We start from the raw sequence: 19,962 nt of genomic DNA, 5'->3' as shown, positions 1-19,962 counted from the left end.
GAAGCCACCTAAGCACACACCAAACTGGGTGCCACTGAAATTTGAAAGGCCAAAGTCCACCACTGCGTCCCGAACGCTGTTTGATGAGACATAGGGGCTGCTGCTGGAAGGGTGAAGCTTCTGAAAATCAGTCTGATTTTGGGTGATTCCTTCCTCTCCCAGAAACCTCCTCACCCCATTCCATTTTGTTCAGGGAGGGTCACAGTCCTCCAAGATGCTTTTCAGTGGGTGTTGTTGTCTACAGTGAGGTACACTAGACTTTCCTTTCATTAACTTCTTTCCACTCAATTACCACAGGATCCAAACCATTATCTTAAAATATTTTTAAATACAGTGGTACCTCGGCTTAAGAACTTAATTTGTTCTGGAGGTCCATTCTTAACCTGAGGTACCACTTTAGCTAATGGGACCTCCCACTGCCGCCGCACTGCTGCCGTGCAATTTCTGTTCTCATCCTGAAGCAAAGTTCTTAACCCAAGGTAATATTTCTGGATTAGCAGAGTCTGTAACCTGAAGCGTCTGTAACCTAAAGCGTCTGTAACCCGAGGTACCACTGTACTGTAAACAGAAAAAAAGACAAATATAATTGGCTAACTCGTTCAGTTCAGCGCCACAGTTATTAAATGAATAAAAGATTTTTGTGGGGTTTTTGCCTGTTCTTTTTATAGTTCATTTAGTTTCCAGGAAGTAATAATCATATTACAATTGATGTGCTTAGTTGTCACTGCAGACTTACCAATCAAACATTTATCTAATTAGCCTCTTCGTTATGTCTAAAATGGCCTATTTTTCAGTTGCTTGTTTGCTACAAACAGGTTGTGAAAAATCTGTCTGGAACTTGTATTCTTGAAAATGTCTCTTTCTCTGAATAAATCAATATACTGAACATTTAGTGTATCTAAATGTGGGGTTGAGGGCAGCATATAAACTAATGGTGATGGTGATAGTGATGATGATGATAAGCATTATTGGCCCAGGCTTTATTAATACAACCACACATTGATATTTCTACATAGTAAAGTGGTTACTAAATGTCTTATAAAATAAAAGGAATTTATTTCTCATTAGCACCCTATGAATTAAAAACATAAGAACCACCTGCTGGATCAGGCAAACAGCCCATCCATTCCAGCAACCTGTTCTCACAGTGGCTAGCTGGATGCCCATGGGATGCCCAGGAGCAGGACCCAAGTGCCATAGCACTCTCTGCACCTGTGATTCCCAGCAACTGGGATTCAATGGCATATCGCCTCTGGCAGTAGCAGCAGAACCTACCCCAGGGCTGGCAGTCACTGATAGCCTTCTCCTCTGTAAATCTGCCTAATCCTCTTTTAACGTCATCCAAGTTGGCGGCCATCTTGTGGGAGAGAATTCTATAGCTGAACAATGCGCCAATGTAAAAATAAGTACTTTCTTTTGTGTATCCTGAATCTTCCAACGTTCAGTTTCATTCAATGGCGCCAACAGCTATCAAGGTGAGATCAAGGTGGGAGATCAGATATGGTTGTCCTCCAAGGACTTGCCTCAAAAAGGAAGGTGCAGGAAGTTGGGGCCACGAAGGTTGGGGCCGTTTGAGGTAGTGGAACAAATTAACCCCGTGTCGTTCTGGCTCAAGCTACCAGATTCTATGAAGATACATCCGGTATTTCATAGGGCTCTCCTATCACCAGTCACACCACCACATAGGTATCAGGAACCGAGGCAACCTCCTCCACCCCTGGTAATGGTTGAGGGAAAGGAGGAATTTTGGATAGAAGCAATATTGGATTCTGGGCTATGCAGGAGGAAGCTACAGTATTTAGTTTCATGGAAAGGGTATGGGCCTGGGGAGAAGTCTTGGCAAAAGGCTGAGGATGTGCATACCCCATTATTGCAGAGGGATTTCCATTGCCCTTTCCCATACAAGCCCAAACCAAGAGGGTGGAGGGAGGAGGTTACTAGTAGCAAGGAAGCAGACGAAGAGACTGAGGAGTGGTGGCGACCAGCCCAAGAAAGGTCCTCCTTCATCAGCAGCGAGTCTGAAGGGGAGGGGGGCTTAGATGTCAGAGACATGGCCCACAGAGAGGAATCAGCAGAGGGGGAGGAAGAGGCAGAGGAAAACAGAAGGCTGCCTATCACTTCTCAAAGCAGCCCCGAGATGCAGGAGCAGGAGGCAGGTGGTAGTAGCGGGTTGGATTCAACTCTGGAGGAGGAGGAATTGGCTGCACCTGAGTCTCCAAGAAGTAGGAGGTGAAGCAAGTGATTACAGCAAAGGAAGACCAGCTGGAAGTGAGGGTGGGGTCGGCATATATCTGGCCTTAGAAGGGGCTGGAGGCCAGTCGAGTCAACTGACTCTGATAGTGAAGAATGAGCTGTGGGAGGCTCTGTTTGCTCTAAGCCTGTAATTGCCAAATAAAGCTAAAGGAGTTAAACTGCCAGCTTGCTGCGTCATGTGTGAGAGATGTGCTAAACCTAACAGGCTAATATTTTGATCCACTTCCCCCACAACGTGCATAATTTTCTACATATCTATCATGTCTACTCTTCCTCAACACTGAATGGAATAGGTAAGCTCACTAGTTAGTATGCGTATTAGAGGAACTATGTACACCAGTACATAAGGGCTGTTTTATATGTCACAAGAACAAGATTGTTCTAAAGATTCTCTAAGTCATTCCTCCATTTTGGGAAACGATTGACTCTTTTGAGGAGGGTAGGGTCTGGTTTACATAGCAGGCTATAAATTAAATGTACAAGCACATATACATATGCATATATATACCTAACGTTCTGCAAAATTCTATCCTTGTGGTCTTCTTTCGGGATCATGCATTAGATTAGGACCTCCATACACAGTGCCCAGGTTTGTGCCCCAAAGAGATCACTTTGGTGCTGCTCACACAGGAATTTGACTTCACCTCCAGAGGTGCACTCTGTAGTCCCTTGAGACAGATGAACGCCAAAAACCAAACATTTGATGTAGCAGATTGTCAGATATTGTGGTCTAGGGTCAGACAGGCGGCCACGAATGGACAATCTAAACAACACCTCAGGCGAAGGAACAAGCCAGATTTGGCAGCTTTATAGGGCCAGGTAGAATCTATTGACCAATTGATTAACTGCTGGCTGGAAGCAGGTAGTTATCGCTCTCAACCCTTTGTAGTAGTAACATTTCAGCGCAAAGATGCCAAGGCAGCAGCTGCTGCTTCTTTCAAGCTGTCTTAGTGGCATGCAAAGAAAGGAAAGAAATTAAGATTTCTGCTTAATGTAAAACTCCACTAACAAAGCAATTCGGAAAGTCCATTGCAGGCAGCGGGATCCTCTTTACTGAATCACAAGCCTACAAAGGATAAAAAGCACAAAGCCCCTCTCTCTCTCTCTTTCCATGTACATAATTATGTCCAAGAACACTTTACGGATCTAAGATCAGTATGAATTAAATATCCACCCCCCTTATTGCCGCACAATAATCAGTTCAAGAATTCCCAAGGTCTGTGATAAATGCAAATAACTGTACTCTACAAAATTGTTAACATGCATTTTCTCTTCCCTAGGCAGCAAAATAAAAGGGATCAAGAAGACACTACAACCAAATGCAGCCTGTATTTCAAGGCAATGGCATTATCTAGTTCTCCCAGTCTGCCTTTCTGTCTTCCAAAGCTTTTGCCCACAATCTTTTCCAGCGGTTTTATTTCCTGGCCTTTCATCCTAATTAATTGTCATTTCATGGGCATCAGCTTTTTTCTGGCAGCTCCCGGGTTATCCATCCACAAGGTCTTAATATGTTTTTCACATTGATATCCTAACTGTAGCTATTTATAGACACTTTAGAAGCTCTAGCGTGCCAGTCCGTCAGTAAGTGTGTCAGCTCACTTGCCTTGGATTCCCTGCATGTTACAATAAATCCACAGCTAATTTAGAAAACCCTCACAAACCATGCAGGAAGCAGGAAAGAGGGAGATACCAGGGAGTTTCCCAAGACACACATATTCAATTAATTTTACCAACACAGTGATTTTTGAAAATACCCTTAGGGTCCCATGTTCAGATACATTGCTAATCCTTGATATGGGAACGAGGGTGCATGAACCTTGGATTCATGTCCTCTTTTCTCTTCATTTCAATGTATGAGATCTACCCACAATTCCCCCATGACATAAAACTCTAAAACTCTGGTTTGTTCTAACTACGGCTACTTAAAACAAACCAGAGTTTGATATCCTTGTCTGTTACTTAATTATAATTAGGGTGGGGAAAATATGCCAGTCTAGACTTGTGCAAGCTCATTCCTACAGTTCTAAACAATGTTTTATAGTATTATTTATTTATAAAAGTATTTATAAACTGCAATATCAGGGCAGTACACAGCAATAACACATTGTTTAAAACAGGGGGTTGTGTTCAACTAAGTGCAATGTAGACCCATTGAAATTAATTAACCTAAGGTAATTAACCTAAGGTAATAATAATAATAATAATAATAATAATAATAATAATAATAATAATAATAATAATAATTTTTTATTTATACCCCGCCCTCCCCAGCCAAGGCCGGGCTCAGGTAGTCATGGCAATAGGTCTATTCTGAATAGGACAAATGTTGAAAACCACCCAACACAATCAATAAAATGACTGGCCAGCATAGGTGCTGGTTCCAGGGGGTCGAGGCACTGTGGGTCCCTCAATATATTTTTTTAGGGATCTGGGACTCCCTATTGTTGGAGCTGGGCACAGAGGGACACTGCGCAACATCGCATGTGTGTGGTGTCAGGACATCACATTGGGGCCCCTCAATGTGCTTCAGAAGATGGTGCCTCTGTTGACCAGTCAAAAAAAGTTTCAAACAGCTACGCAGACCTGTCAGCATAAAAAAAAAAAATCCTGAAGAGATTCCTGAATATAAAAAGCAATTACAGTGGTACCTCAGGTTACATACGCTTCAGGTTACATACGCTTCAGGTTACAGACTCCGCTAACCCAGAAATAGTACCTCAGGTTAAGAACTTTGCTTCAGGATGAGAACAGAAATCGTGCTCCGGCTGCGCAGCGACAGCAGGAGGCCCCATTAGCTAAAGTAGTGCTTCAGGTTAAGAACAGTTTCAAGTTAAGAACAGACCTCTGGAACGAATTAACTACTTAACCCGAGGTACCACTATATGACTTCCGAATCACTGCTAGAAGTGTGTTCTGTAGCAAGGGACCAATGGCAATAAATGCCCAACTACTAGTGGATGCCTGTTGGGCTTCTGTAACACTAGTTGGGAGACAACTAACACTGTTCCTTTGCTTGGTCTCAGTGAACAAGCTGGGATATAAAGGCTTCTGTGGGCTTTAAGGCATCCTGAGCCCATGTTGTTCAGGGCTTTGTATATCAGCCTTAAGCCTAGCTAAGTAGCATATGGGCACCCAATGTTTTAGCTGATGTGTTGCATTGGCCATCTGCTCCAATTAGTCATTTAGCACTGCATTCCACTGTTGGTGCCAAAGGACAGCATCAAGAGGCGTATAGTCAGTCAAAAGCTGCATAGTGAAGAAACCTTTGTGGGGAGGGAATTCCACAACTTAGGGGCTTCCACAGAGAATGCCTTGAGATGGCAACCACCACCCAAACTTCTGAGATGGAACTATCAAGAGAACCGCCTTTGCTGATCTTAACACCTAGGCGAGTTGGTAGGGAAGGATATTTTTCAGATATTTGGGGCCTCCTAAGTCGTTTGAGGCTTCAAACATTACCATGAGCGTCTTGACTTGGGCCCAGAAATGAACTGGAAGCCAACACAGTTGGGTTTAAAGCAGGTTATACAAGTTCTAAAGTCAACCCAAGACAGTAATAGAGACCAGTTGAAGTTCCCAAGTTGGCTTCAAGGCCAGCCTCATGCAGTTTACATTGCAGTAATCCAATCTGGAAGTCACCAGAGCATGGAGTACCATGCCAAGTCATCTCTGTCCAAAAAGGGCCATACGAGCTGGTAAATAAGCCATAGCTAGAAACAGACACACCTAGCCACCAAGGCAACCTGGACTTCAAGTGACAGTGTTGGACCCCGGAGTACCTGAAAGCTATGAGCCTGCTCCAACTGTGGTGAGCAGGGATCAAGAGGGCACACTGTCAGACTCACTGCCACAAGCTTCCTGTCTACATTCACAGGCTGCAACAACCAAAGGTGATCTTACAAGGTGTAATTCAATGGTGTTCAAGGAGCCTCCAATGGATCAGAACCAATTGTAGCATCAACAATATATGGCACTTTGAAGGCAATACCCTGGTCAGCAGCTTTAAAAATACAGTGGTCCTGCAATTTATGTGTAATTTACTTAGACGACTGCAGCTTGAGGTTGATGGTAGGGAAATGGAGAGTGGGAGGGGAGCCAGAAGGGGCTGTCTGAGATCTCTTGCGACCTTCCCAGAGCCCAGTAAACAAGGCAGAGGGCTTAAAATCTCTTTCTGTGGCAGTTTGTGCTTTCTGAAACCCCTGCCTTGCTTACTAGGCTCTGGGAAAGGCATGCAAGGAGCCCTGGGAGCATCTCAGGACCTTCACACAACCTTTCCATTAAGCAAGCAGAGGCCAAGGCCCACTCCAGACAGGAGTTGCATGGAGGGGCAGCTTCAAAGGTTTTCTGGCTTTACTTGATTTTGCTTTGTGCATGAAACCCCAGAACTGAACCTTCATGTGGGTTGGGGACCCACTGTACACACAAACTGGAAGTATTCACAACAGCAGAAGAATAAGGATAATTTCTAGAGAGCTGTATCCACCCCCACCATTTTTATAATTACAGTCAACTTGATTATTAGCGTACATTCAAAAGGAAAGATGTGAATGACATACATACTGTTTTTGTAGAACCATGTATGCTTCATTTCAACTACTTGGAGGAAAGGCAGGAAGGTATGATAAATTTAAAAAACACATTTTCACTTCTGGTATACGAGGTTTTGCAGAAGTGGTAGAAAAAGCAATGAATCATAATGAAAAGCTGTTTCTTTCCCCCAATTCAAATGACAGCAGTTTAATGCATGTAATATCTGCCTTATACACAAAAACAAGTCAGAGTGTTATTATTTATTATTAGAATTCTAGAAGTAACTGACTCTTTCAATTATATTTTTACTCAGCACATCATTTCATATGAATCCTATTCTTAAAATGCTTAACGAAAACCAAAGCAAACCAAGTGACAAAAGCGAGTGTTTCTGTGGCAATTACCAAGTTTGATCTTGGACACAGATATTATTGTGCTGGTTCAGGCAACTATTTCAGACTACCTGCTTCTGCCCAATTTAAAAAGAATATAGATATATATATTGGCAGCTAGATGTGCCAGCTCCTTTCCATGCTGCTCAGGGAAAAGAAATATTGGGCAGATAGCTGTGCAGCATATTGTACAAACATGAAAGTAATATGTACAAAGTCTGCACAGTAAAATGGTGACACTGCCAGCTTCTTCCCAACCCCACCCCTCCTTAGACAAGTCTGGAGACACTGATTCACTGTAGTAGTCACTGCCAAGGAGTTTTAAACTCTTCATCTGAATCTACCCAGGAGCCCACAACCATAGGCATTCTGAGGGAGATGGTGAATCAACACCCTTGAAAGCAAAAACATAGAACAAGGATCCCTGGATTTGACCAAGTGCAAGGTTTTCAGTGGAAGGAACAAAGAAAACCCCAAGCCCTGCCATCCATCCATCTACTGTGATTAGTCTGGCTACATAAATAATCAAACATGCCTGAAGACAACTGTTCCCAGCTGTCTAAGATCATGACTTGTCTCACATGGACTGTAATGCAAGGTAGGAAGAACTTCCACGCCACAGCCAATTCTGCATGTGTGTGTTGAACTTCTACAGGCGCCCACATCCTTACAGCTTCCCTTGCCTTTTGCTTCTGCTAGCTCTTGGCATCTGCTTTTTCTTCATCTGTGGAGCTCTTAGGACAGCCATTTGTTAGAAATGAGTATCTTAGCCTTTCTGCCATGCAGATATGGAGCCCTATGAATTTCAGCATGGAAAAGAGATACCCTTCGCCAATTAGCATTACAACATGGTGGACACATTTTTTATAGCACCGACCACCATGGTTGTGAGGGCAGAATTATAATGGCTGCAGAGGACTGTAGAATACATCAGACGAAACACCAGAAAACAGGAAAGAAGAAATTGAAAGATAAATCAAACATTTGTCCATTGCTTGAAATCAGTGTCCTTCATGGTCTCCCATGAACAAGCTTATGAGAACTGTAGGAATTACCGTAAAGCAGGCGATATTATAAAAATGACTCCATATTTTCCCAGTTCCTTTGGGTCAATTTTTTGTTTTGTGTAAACACCGTTTACTGTGTTCAGCAACACAGACACATAGCCTTCCATGCTGAAAGCTAGATATGATCCTGCTGCTTTGAAAGCCCCAAGGATGATTGCAAACAGGCTAATTAGAATGCTCAAAGAATAGTGCTTCCCAAGAATAATGACTTCCAGCAGTAATGTAAAAGGAATGATAAACTTCCTAAGGACTGTAAACATTGGCAAACTTATCCTTGCTTGTGCTTGATAATCCACTTAAATGATTTCCAACCTAAATCAGAGGAAGTAGAAACAGCTTACCAAAATCAGGGAAGTGAATGATTTTATTTTTTACATTAGAATAGTGCTGTCCTGCTCCAAGTCACACTGGAGATGGGAATCTGCAGTCAATCAGCCCGACCTTGTTTACCAGAAGGATGAAGAAAGGGCAGATTCCAAAGAAGAGGGCAGAAAGTAGCTTGAACAGAGAGGAAGGGGTGGCAGTGGCAGCAGAAGTGAGTGACTCCTCTTCCTCTTGTCTGCCTTTCATTTCTTGGCATGTGTGGCAACATGCCCCAATCTGTTGGCCATACCAGATGGCATCCCCGCCACTCTGGCAAGCCACCACAGCCCCTCCTCACTGAAGGGGCTGGTTAACATTTCTGCTTAACAGAGAAAATTCTCAAAACCTGAGGCATTTCACCTGAAGATCTACAAGAGGGGTTGTAGGAGAATAAAAACCAAGACCGAGAATCAAAAACAACATGAAATCAAGGGAGCATGACTTCCATGGAATTCCATTTAATACGGAACCAACAAAATACTTCAGATCCTTGAATGGGCTGGACTCATCATACAAGCTGTTTCCAGCAGATGTGTAGTCCCCCTTGAAGTACCAGGCAGGGTTGCATCCTGCGTTTACTGATCGATCCAGCTTTGTTCCTGGATCTTCCAATGGTGGTTGTCACTAGGGACACTTTTGCATACACCAGCTGAACCTTTTCCTGGTAAAGGACACTACACATGCCTGATTAACATCCTGGTTGGAATGCTACAGTATGCTCTACACAAGCTGGTACACAGTGCATCAGCAAGAATTTTGACTGGTGCATGCATATGCAACTCCAATATTACAGCATCTTCACTGACGCCCTGCCTGTTTCCAAACCCAGTTCAAATGGCCTAAGAGGAACATGATATTTCAAGGACCATCTTCTCCCACAACATCCTGACTGCCTAGTCAGGTCTTCTAAACTTTCTCACCTCATGCAGAAATAAGGAGAAAAGGGGAGAGCTCAAGGTTTGATGCAGCACATCCTTGGTTTGTTGTGACAGCTGGACCAGACTAAATAGTTGAGTGTGTGGTCATCATGTTATGCATCCTTTGATATTTGTTGCTTAAATGGCTTACAAATTGGCTCATCTTGCAATTAGTGTTCATTAAGGAACAAAATGAGGTTAATAGTCAGATCCTGTCCTCTGCTGTATTTGTATTTGAGCAAAAAGGCATGTAGCATTTGGAAATGTTCAGCAGAATTTAACTGAATCAATGCACAAGCAGTACGACTTCCACTTGCACAACATACTTTTTCACCCTCTCCTTTCCCTGTACACACATCCCACAGTGCCCAAAATTGCTCCAGAGGGTTGGAAGGAAACCCAGCATGGATTTTGGGGGATCGCAGTGGGGGAACAATAGCAGAGCACATTGACTGAGCACACAGGAGGTCCCAGATTCCATTTGAAGGAATGGGTTTCCCAAACCCAAAACTGACTGTGCAGGCAGTTTGAAAACTGCACCAAAATCCCTATTTTTCCTTAGCTAAAATCCATTAACTTGAGCTATGAGTCAATGTATAAACAATGTATAAGAGCCCTCTCCTTTATCAGTTTGTGACGCAGGGATGACCCTGACTGCACCAGTAGAACAGAGAAGACACACAGCACCTTATCTTATGTGCTGACCACAAAAGACACGCAGACCAGAGTCCGGGAGCAATGCCAGACGCGTGTTCCCGGAGATGATGACCTCTGGCTCCAAGATAGGAGTAGGAACAGGAATATCCTTTTATGGTCAGAAGTGCAGGAAGGAAATCCCTTTTATGGTTAAGAGTGCCGGAGCAGGAACATCTGTGATGTCAACCTGCGTATATAGGCTGACGTGGCTGGGGAAGGGGGAGAGGGTGTCTGGAGGATATATATACTGCATGAAACTTGTCATTTCTTTGGACTTGCTGGGGACTAATCACGCAAGTGCCTTCTGCTATCCAGAGAGCAGAATAAACTCTTTCTTTGAAACAACCTCGGTGTCATTTTGACTTCCTTCCTCCTGTCCCGGAGCAACGCAGACCCAATCGGTGAACTCCAATAAGGCTACACATTCACTGCCACTCAAAGCAGGCAATACTTGGCTAGATGGATAAATAGTCTGATCTAGTAAAATGCAGTTTCCCATGAAGCTGCTATTTGTCCCGCTGGAGAAAACAGATAGGTACCAATACTGTCCTCATCTCTCCCCCCTGCACCTAATAGAAACTTGAGGTAGGGGAATGTCATCAGGGGAAAGAGCAAAGAGGTGAAAATGACACACCTTCTCCCCCAAGGCTACTTACCTTAATCCAATATTCTTCCTTCCCTTCCACCCCTGACTCCCAGCTGCTTAGTTTTTTTAAAAAAATGTTGAGATTCAAGTGTTGGGTACACCATGTTGAAAATTCTGTAGCTTTATGCTCTCCTCAATGCATACGTGTAGTCAGCAGAAACCCTACATTGCCTGATCTCAACAAGACATGGGAGTGAAAGGAATCCTAACCATGCACATGTGCCCAAGCCTGTAAAAAGTAGTATCTTTTTAAACAGAATTGCTGGCTAAAGCCACCCCCTTCAGCCAAAGTCACTTGCATGTCCTCCAGTCATAAAATTGAGAATTTGGCCATTCACCTCATCTGGTATGTCCACCTTCCAACTGGAAAATGGTTCTCTCAGGGCAGCTTTCCTCAGAGAACATCCTAGGTATCTCTTGGTGGGCAAATCTATCTTATAAAGAAGTTGAGGTGACTCCACTCTAGACATGGCCAGTAGCAGCACTGGTTTAAAGAGCAGTTCCCACTCCTGGCTAGCCCTGGGAACAGATTGTAGGTAAGGCAGTAATTATAACATGCCCTATAGTTTCCAGAATTATTCCCCAAAAACTAAACAGTAGACTTATATGATTGGAGAGGAATCCCTGTTGAGAGCATGCAGAAGTTTCTGTCAGTGAAAAGACAAGGCAGTGAATTAACCTGTCAATCTGAAAACTAAATGCAGATAGATACTGTGGAGTACTTCAGACAGAAAAGAGGGAAGCATGCAGTAATAGTGTCTAGGTTGAGAATCTGGTTACCACACAGAATGTACAATCATGTTTTTATTTTACATGACTATAGCTTTTGTCAAAAGTAGCTCACCAAAACAAGAAGTAAATAGCTTCACCATTGTTGTTGTTGTTGTTGTTTAGTCGTGTCCAACTCTTTGTGACCCCATGGACCAGAGCACGCCAGGCACTCCTGTCTTCCACTGCCTCCCACAGTTTGGTCAAACTCATGCTGGTAGCTTCAAGAACACTGTCCAACCATCTCATCCTCTGCCGTCTCCTTGTGCCCTCCATCTTTCCCAACATCAGGGGCTTTTCTGGGGAGTCTTCTCTTCTCATGAGGTGGCCAACGTATTGGAGCCTCAGCTTCAGGATCTGTCCTTCCAGTGAACACTCAGGGCTGATTTCCTTCACCATAGAAGTATTCTATTCTGGATTGTTGAGAAACCTGAGGATGGTAGCTTACCATCTAAACATAGCTTTCAATATGCTGGTTATAAAAGCTGGAAAAATATTTAGAATTCTAGGTCCCAGAATTACCCTTCTACACACCTGAGCAATGAAGCAGGTAGAATTTTCCCAGCCCCCACCCATCATCTCCTCTTTGCTGTATGTATCCCAATATTCCAAGTCAGTGCAATATCAAGATGTTTTGCAACAGACTGTAATTTCTCCAAGCAATCTTTGTAGCCACCCATTTCAGAGACCCCATTCCCAGATATGCTTTCTTATTTATTTTTTTAATTTAAAAATATTTAAGTATAAACAAGTGTTGAAACATGAACAGTAAAAGTATAAACAGTGTTGAAACATTTTTTTAAAAAAGAACATAATGTTGTCAGTGAAGCTTTCCAAATGAAAAGGAAGCCCACACTTTATTTATCAGTTGCTGCATATGTGAGCATTACAATTTGGAGCCAACTTCCACTCGCAGCTACACTAATGCCGATTATGACTGAATAGTGACTTTGAAGGTGTTCTCTGGGTTATTCCACCACAGTGGAATATGCACATATGTACATGCATTCACACGCAACCATCATCTGAAATGGCAGCACACATCATCTATGTGATGTTTATGTCAGAACAATGCGGAAATGTTTAAATAAATGGCAGAGGGATGCTGTTTTCAATTAAAAAGAAGAAGCCAGAAGCTGACCTGTTTCCATGGAAACAAGAGGAGGACTAGACAGTGCTGCTCTAGAAGGGAGAATTGCAGATGCTGGGCAGGGGGGGGACTGAAATATCTCTCATGTTACCTTTTTCACATATCTTTTTCACACAGTTACCATCAAAATATTAGGCCGACTGACTCCATTTTTCTTGCATTTCTAAACTTATTAAGCAACAGGTGTCAGCCAGTCCTCCAGCTGCCATCCTCTCACACTACTGCAGGATTGTTCCAAAAGGCAACTATTACAGTCCTCTCACAATGATTCGTACCACCTTTGGAAAATGGATAAAACAGAATAGAAATGTCAGCAAAAGAGCTTTATTGGCATGCTTGATGTTTAATCAAAAACCTTTTCACTTCTCTTTCATGTAGCAAACTGTCCCTAAAGAGCCATTATTTTCAAATAGCGTGGCTGGAACTTGATAGCTTATGCTAATATATTGTTTTCTAAATAAGTAGAGCGAGCTTCTCTTACCATAGCGACAAAGTAGTTCTCCATATTTATTTATTAGAGGCAGTTTAGTAATAAGTTCCTGATAGAAGACATCTGTATCATCAATAGCTGAGGACACACTGAGCACAATGCACTCACACTGAGGACTCTGCATCCCAGTAGCAAACATAGCCTGGTTTATTTCCATCCATCCATCCATGTGTGCAGACAGGCAAACATAGAGGTCACACAACAGGATGTTAGAGGGAAAGGGAGGTCTGTGTGTGCTGTCCGTAGCCTCATGCAGTTGGAGCATTTACAAGGCACAGAGAGAGATGGCCAGATGGGAACACAAGAGGCACATATGTGTCTCCTACTCAGCCTAACATCCTGTTGCACTTGTGAACATAAGTAGTGGTGGGAGGGGAACTGGGTCCTATTGAGTCCTATCAAGTACTCTGAGCATGGGCGCTGTACTCATGGTGCAAGAAAGTGGATCGTGCTTCTGGTACAGGTGAAATAAAGTAACTAAATAGTAATATGCTGAGGGGTCTGCTTTAAAAAAAACATAAGAGGTGGGTGGGTGTTACCAATGCAACCAACTATGTCCTGGCCAAATGAAACCAGTAGTATTGTGCTTGCTGCCATAGGAGGAAGTGATTCTGAAAGTCCTGCTTTCAACAGCGGTTCTCTTTTACTTATTTCCATCTATAAAAGGCACACAGTCACATAGTATGGGTTGCCAGAGCCCAGGACCGCATGGAGGGAGGAGTGGGAGGGAAACAGAGTACATATGTGCATTCAATTGCCTAATGGCATCAGTGTCACCCAGGAAATCACAACCACAGTGATGGGCAAAGAAGAGTTGTTCCATTGTCTGGAGAGATCACTTCCTGGTTCAAATGGATAAACCATTTTCAACCAAGCCTAGCAACGGAAGCATGCAACTGTATTGAGGCACCACTAGGTGTGGAAATTTTGTGTCCCTAACAATTTTTTGCCTGCGACAACCACCCCGTGCCCCCCCCCACAATGTTATGTCACTGTAGGCCCATAACCATCTTTATAGGATGCCCCTAAAAAGCTACTGTAAGCCAAACACAGCACTGGGACTTTGTGCTGTCATTTTGCTGCTGCTTTTATCTTTCTGTAGCAACTGACCACAATTCACCAACATCCATTCAAACAGCTGATCCATTTGAGGTCCAGCTGCCTGCATATATTGCTCTTTGGAAACCTTATGTATTATAACAAAAGGACTATTTTTGTTGTTGTTGTTATGCTTCCTACCCAGTAAACCTACAGGTGAGGAGGCAGTAACTGAAGCCATGTGAAAAACCACCAATGATGAAGCGCTAAAAGACTATAGACCTAGATAATTCTATCAGGTTATCCATGGACTAAAACAACACAGATTGTGTAACACAGTATGCAGTTCTGAGTTTACTCTACTAACCTACTTTCTCATACTTCTAGACTTCTCATACTGCCAAGCACCATACTGACAGCTCTTTAGGACAACCATCTCAGGATAAGAACCTCCTCCTAAAGTACTTGAGCTTTTCTCCTGAAAATCCCACCATTGATGCATTTCACAGCTTACAATGCGGGCAATACCCAGTACAAAAGCAATACTCTCCAAATGTTGTTGGATTCCAGTTCTGACCAGGCTCAGCCAGCATGGCCAATGGTCACAGATTATGGGAGTTGTATTCCAACATCTGGAAAGCACCATAAGAAAAGCAGTGTTGCTATACATGTTTACTCAGAAATAAGTCACACTGTGTTCAACATGGTTTCCTTTCAGGTAAGAGGTACAAGACTTTTAACCTAAATCTGGTTTATGGAATGGGACCTTAACGTGAAAAGTCCTTCACAATTCTTATTTCTAACAGTTCTCTGAATATTTTTAATACTCTGCTTTTTCCTTGGTTGGTGCTCCAGGTAACTATCAATAAAATAGTAATGCAATACAAAAAGAAATGTGATAAATATCAGATAAGTGTATCCTGTCTCTCCTCCAAGGGCCTCAGATACACTTTCTACGATTGCAACAACTCTCTGAGAAAGGTCAGGCAAAGAGACTGCAGCAAGGTCACCCACAGAACTTTGTGTCTGCGGAGATATTACAGCCTTCATCTCAGCAGCCCAAATCCAATGTTACCCATTCCTTTATGCCACCACATCATTTTAAAGATGGAAAATAAGCTTTTTGATACACAGTTCAATGCAGTATAAATGGACAAACCCTGCATTTCAATATGAGGTACTATAAACTGAGTTAACATTCAAGCAAACAACCGTGCAGCAGGATGAAGAGCATGATTTCAAAGATACATGCTGATCAAGTGAAGAACAAGTCAATATATATAGTCTCAGTCTGAAGGGCTGCATGCATTCCTTTTCTTCTTTGGCCATGATCACTGCTCACGTCATCAAATAACAACATATGTATTCCCCACTAGACAAAGATGTCCAAGCATCTATTCTTTAACAGAAATATGTTTGTTATACTCTATATATACACTACACTGTGTGATTATACTGGGTGGTATTCAGCTAAGTTTAATAATAATAAAAACATGGCTAAGTTAGGTCCATTAATTTCTGTAGATCAACTCTTGAGTAAAACTTCATTGAATACCACCCACTATATCCTCATTGTACATGTGGACAAGGATATATAAAATATCATTTTCCTCCACAGAAGGAAGAGCAGCATAGATGGGGAAACATCCATTTTGCGTAGATTTTGAGTGAAAATTTTGAGTGGGAAAACAGCCTGAAGAGAAAGGGTTAAGCAGCTCTTCTTCCATCCCCTGCTGTTTGCCCACTAAAATGGGCTGCTTTTGGTTTAACAAATGTGTTTTTGAAAATTGGGAAATGTACTTTGACCCTTATACAGACAAGGGAAGTTATGGACAATGGCCTCATTCACAAAGCACGGTAAGCCATGCTATGGTTTACTGGGAACGCATAAAGGTGCTGGCTGCTGGAGAGTAGCTTGTAGCTGCTTGACTCCCTCCTGGTCCTTTTTGCTTCTTGGTTACAGTGCATGGCTATTGAGGAGGAATTAACCACAAGTCCTCCTAGTTCAGATGACACGCTAAGACCAACCTTGGGTTAACTCACTGTGATGCAACAGTAAACAGGACCAGGGAGGAGGAAAGCAGCTGCAAGCTCGTCTTCAGGAGCCCCCATGGTCCCAATAAGCCATTGACTGTGCTTGACTGTGCCAGATGAACCAGGCCATTAAGCAGCGGAGCATGTATCCTGCTGTAAAAATTCCAGCTCCGTACAGGTGCCACTGTTTTTCACTACCTATCAGCCTCAGTTTCTTATCTACAAAACAGACAAATTAAGACACAGGAGCTGTAAAATAAGTTTGCAGTTAAAAATCTAAAAAATGACACAAGCATTGAATAAAACTAATGAAAGCCTACTCGTATTGCAGAGAAGCTATGCAAATGTAACCTCAGACATTTATTCTACATTCATTCAAATAAGGCCAGATCCAAAACAGATTTTTTTAGATGGACCCCGAAGATGTGACAGGTATACATATACTTTGTCCCCAAGGCACACCCTGACAGCCTTAGTTTTAGGAACTGAGAGCACTGTTTCAGTATTTCCAGTCCTTGCTGTTCAGTGGTTTAGTGTACTTCATTCTGCCTTGAGCTCAAGTGATCCAAACAGCAGACAATGACCAAGCCAAGACCAATGTAGAAGAAGAAGAGTTTGGATTTGATATCCCACCTTTCACTCCCTTTAAGGAGTCTCAAAGCAGCTAACATTCTCCTTTCCCTTCCTCCCCCACAACAAACACTCTGTGAGGTGAGTGGGGCTGAGAGACTTCAAAGAAGTGTGACTGGCCCAAGGTCACCCAGCAGCTGCATGTGGAGGAGTGGAGACGCGAACCCGGTTCACCAGATTACGAGTCTACCGCTCTTAACCACTACACCACACTGGCTCTCTGGTTGTAGGCAACCCTGAGTCTCTGTACCAAAATCAGGAGTTGGCATCTGCTTTTTCAGGAGACTTTCCCCAAGCAAACCCTATAAGCCTGATATGGCTTATTGGATCACAGAAACATAAGGCAACTTCAGACATGCACATAGCATCCTGTTGCTTCCATACAGCTGCTCTTAAATGGTGTACGATCTTTATGATGGGCATTTCAAGAGTGTGCTCATGCATAATAGAAAGAATCACACAATAGGGGGAGGCAGATTTAGCATTAAGCTGGCAATTATATTCAACCGAGGTTAGTTTTTATGAGGAAGTTGGATAGAAACTCTATTCTGATTAAACTTCTCTCACAGGTGTATCAGAGCCATTCAGGAAACCATCTTATAGATGACAAATCTACAGTTACGAACAGAAAACTGGGGAGAACTGACCCTCGTTTTCATGCCTCTCCCTTTGAGGCTGCTAAGGCCTGCTAGTATTGGAGACAGTAGCGGCTGCATGCTCTCAGTTTGCGTGGAAGACCTGCCTTCTAGGCTCCCTTCCTGCTTTGTCAGTTACTACAAGACATTCTTCCATCCAAGATCACCATCAAGCCCATTCAGCTGGTGAACCCTGAGCAGGCCTTCCATGTGGAAGACTTGGGTTTACATCTCATGGTACTGACAGAACCCCAGGGCCTTCAATAAGTAAAGGAGTGGGGGAAGATGTGACACACTCTATGAATAAAGCATTCATGCACCAGCCCTTTCCATATAGTGTTAACAGGGCAACTGATGCCATTCACCACTAGCATGCTAACACTCCATACTAATACACCGCTGCCCATGGCAAGTACATCTATTCATGTCAATTATTGCTCTCCACGGACCAATTCCCCCCCCCCCATATGAGGGAGTTCACCTAAAACACATGCTTGAGAAGACCCCTTACCTGTGGCCTGTGACCCGCCTCATTTCAGCCCCCTTAATGCCACTGTGTGAAATGGGAACAATAAGGCATCTCACATGGTTAAGAGCACTAAGAAAGGTGGCAGTCTCACACACACCTGGGAATGTGTGAGAACCCAATGGAACCCACCTACACATAACTGCTCTTAAAAAAATAATAATGAAGAAGTTACAAGAATAGGAGTAGCAACAACAAGTATTCGATCTTATGCATGTTTACCCTGAAGGAAGCTCTTCCCTGGTTACTGCTAGGAAGAGGAACCAACTTCTAGGGGCCAAGGTCCCCATTAAAATATATGAGTGGATGGGGCACCCCAAAGTTGATGGACATTGCAATTAAAATGGTCCGATTGCACTCCATCACGTGATTATGCGGGGCGGGACTCCCCCCCCCCCAATATTTTATTCAAGTTGGCAACCCTGTTCCCAGGTCACTAGTTGCAGGTTGGAACTGCCTTGGTTTCTGTCACCCCCTTCCTCTCACAGCAGCCTCCTTCGAAGGGTTGGTGGGTGAGTTTTTAAGGTGGGGCACCAGGGGGCAGAGAGGTTGGACCTTCCCCTCCCCCCACCTCACCCCCTGCCTCGGCCTCGCTCTCCTTACCCTGGCGGCGCGGGAAGAGTAGGGGTCCTCGAAGAGCGCCCACATGCGCGGCTGGAGCCTCTTCCAGCGGCCGCCCTTGCCGTCGAGCGGGGCTCCGAGGGCGGCGGCAGCGGCGGCGGCGGCGCCCACGTCGTCGATGCCCAGTCGCTTGGCGGCCAGCTCGTCGTCGTCGGGCTCGGCGGGCGGCTCTCCGGTGATGAGGTCGGGAGCCTCGAAGATGTCGAGCGCCTCCTCGGCGTCGCGGTGCTGCCGGTAGGTCATCCAGCAGCAGGGCTCCACGTCCGTCTCGTCGATGCCCCAGAAGGCCAGCTCCTCCTCGAAGAGCGGCCCGCACACGTCGGCGGGGCAGTGCAGCTTGCCCGTGCGGTAGTAGTTGAGCACGTAGGCGAAGACGCCCGGGTGCCGGTCGAAGAAGAACTCGCAGCACGTGGCGCCATTGCTGCGCGGGCTCCAGGCACTGCCGCCCGCGCCGTCCAGGGGGCCGCCCGCGCCGCCGCCGCCGCTGCCTCCGCCCGGGTTGGGTCCCGGGTTGGGGGCGGGCAGGGGCGGCGGGGGAGCCGGCAGGGGCGGCGCTTGGTGCTCTTCCCCGCCGCCGGGGGACTCGCAGGCCAGCAGAGCCAGGCGGGTGCCCGGCAGCGTCTTGAGGGTGCTCCGGTAGGTCTCGTGCCTCGTGCCCCCGACGTTGAGGATCACCCTCTCGTGGTCCTCGAGCTTCCCCATCTCTGTGGCTCAGACATGACTGCGGGAGAGAAAAGGAGAAGAAGGAGGAGAGAGGCGCCCAGAGGCAACAGAGCCGGGTGGCTATTTTTAGGCCGCCTGGGGAAAGGAAGACGTCGATTGCCATGGGAGAGTGGGGGAGGGGCCACGGCCACCACCACGTGATAATTGCCCCCAAATATGAATGGGAGGTAGCAGGGAGGGGGGAGCAGCTTCCTGGAGGTTGCACCTTGCATGGAAGGGAAGGGTAGCTAGTCGCATCTTCAGGGGAAGGGGAGAAGCCCTTCGAGAAGGGACGTACAACCAGGCGTCGCGTACCCGCCCTGAGCCTACAGCCCCCTGCTGGTCTTGTCCAAAAGAGGGAGCTCTTCCCACCTACACCGTTTCCTGCTGGAACCCAGAGCCAGGTCACCAGAGGGACTTCCCCATGTTGTTCTCTCCGTTTCCCTTGTCCCGCGTTTGCCTCCCCCACTCCCAATATCCGCCGTTCTCCTTAACAAAACCCAA

At 44.8% G+C, this 19,962-nt stretch overlaps 1 protein-coding gene and 1 pseudogene across 11 annotated transcripts in view; both read right to left on the bottom strand.

Annotated features, from left to right (window-relative positions):
• KCNC2 (potassium voltage-gated channel subfamily C member 2) overlaps positions 1–19,962 on the bottom strand; it is a 92,706-nt gene that overhangs the window by 70,811 nt on the left and 1,933 nt on the right. For all 10 annotated transcript variants that reach the window (XM_083463166.1, XM_083463161.1, XM_083463160.1 and 7 more), the window contains exon 2: positions 18,739–19,477. In XM_083463166.1, the coding sequence (XP_083319292.1) occupies positions 18,739–19,458 (720 nt within the window). In that variant the 5' untranslated portion in view covers positions 19,459–19,477. The remainder of the gene's footprint in view (positions 1–18,738; positions 19,478–19,962) is intronic.
• On the bottom strand, positions 7,871–13,441 carry LOC310688144 (nucleotide sugar transporter SLC35D2-like; annotated as a pseudogene). Its single transcript has 2 exons — positions 13,264–13,441; positions 7,871–8,634 (listed from the first exon to the last, which is right to left on the bottom strand). The product of its transcript is annotated as a nucleotide sugar transporter SLC35D2-like (transcript).

This window comes from Podarcis liolepis, assembly GCF_965112155.1.
Source record: "Podarcis liolepis genome assembly, chromosome: 10".
NCBI classification, from domain to species: Eukaryota; Metazoa; Chordata; class Lepidosauria; order Squamata; family Lacertidae; genus Podarcis; species Podarcis liolepis.
The sequence above is the reverse complement of the archived record's forward strand: the minus strand, read 5'-3'. Positions and strand labels throughout refer to the sequence as shown.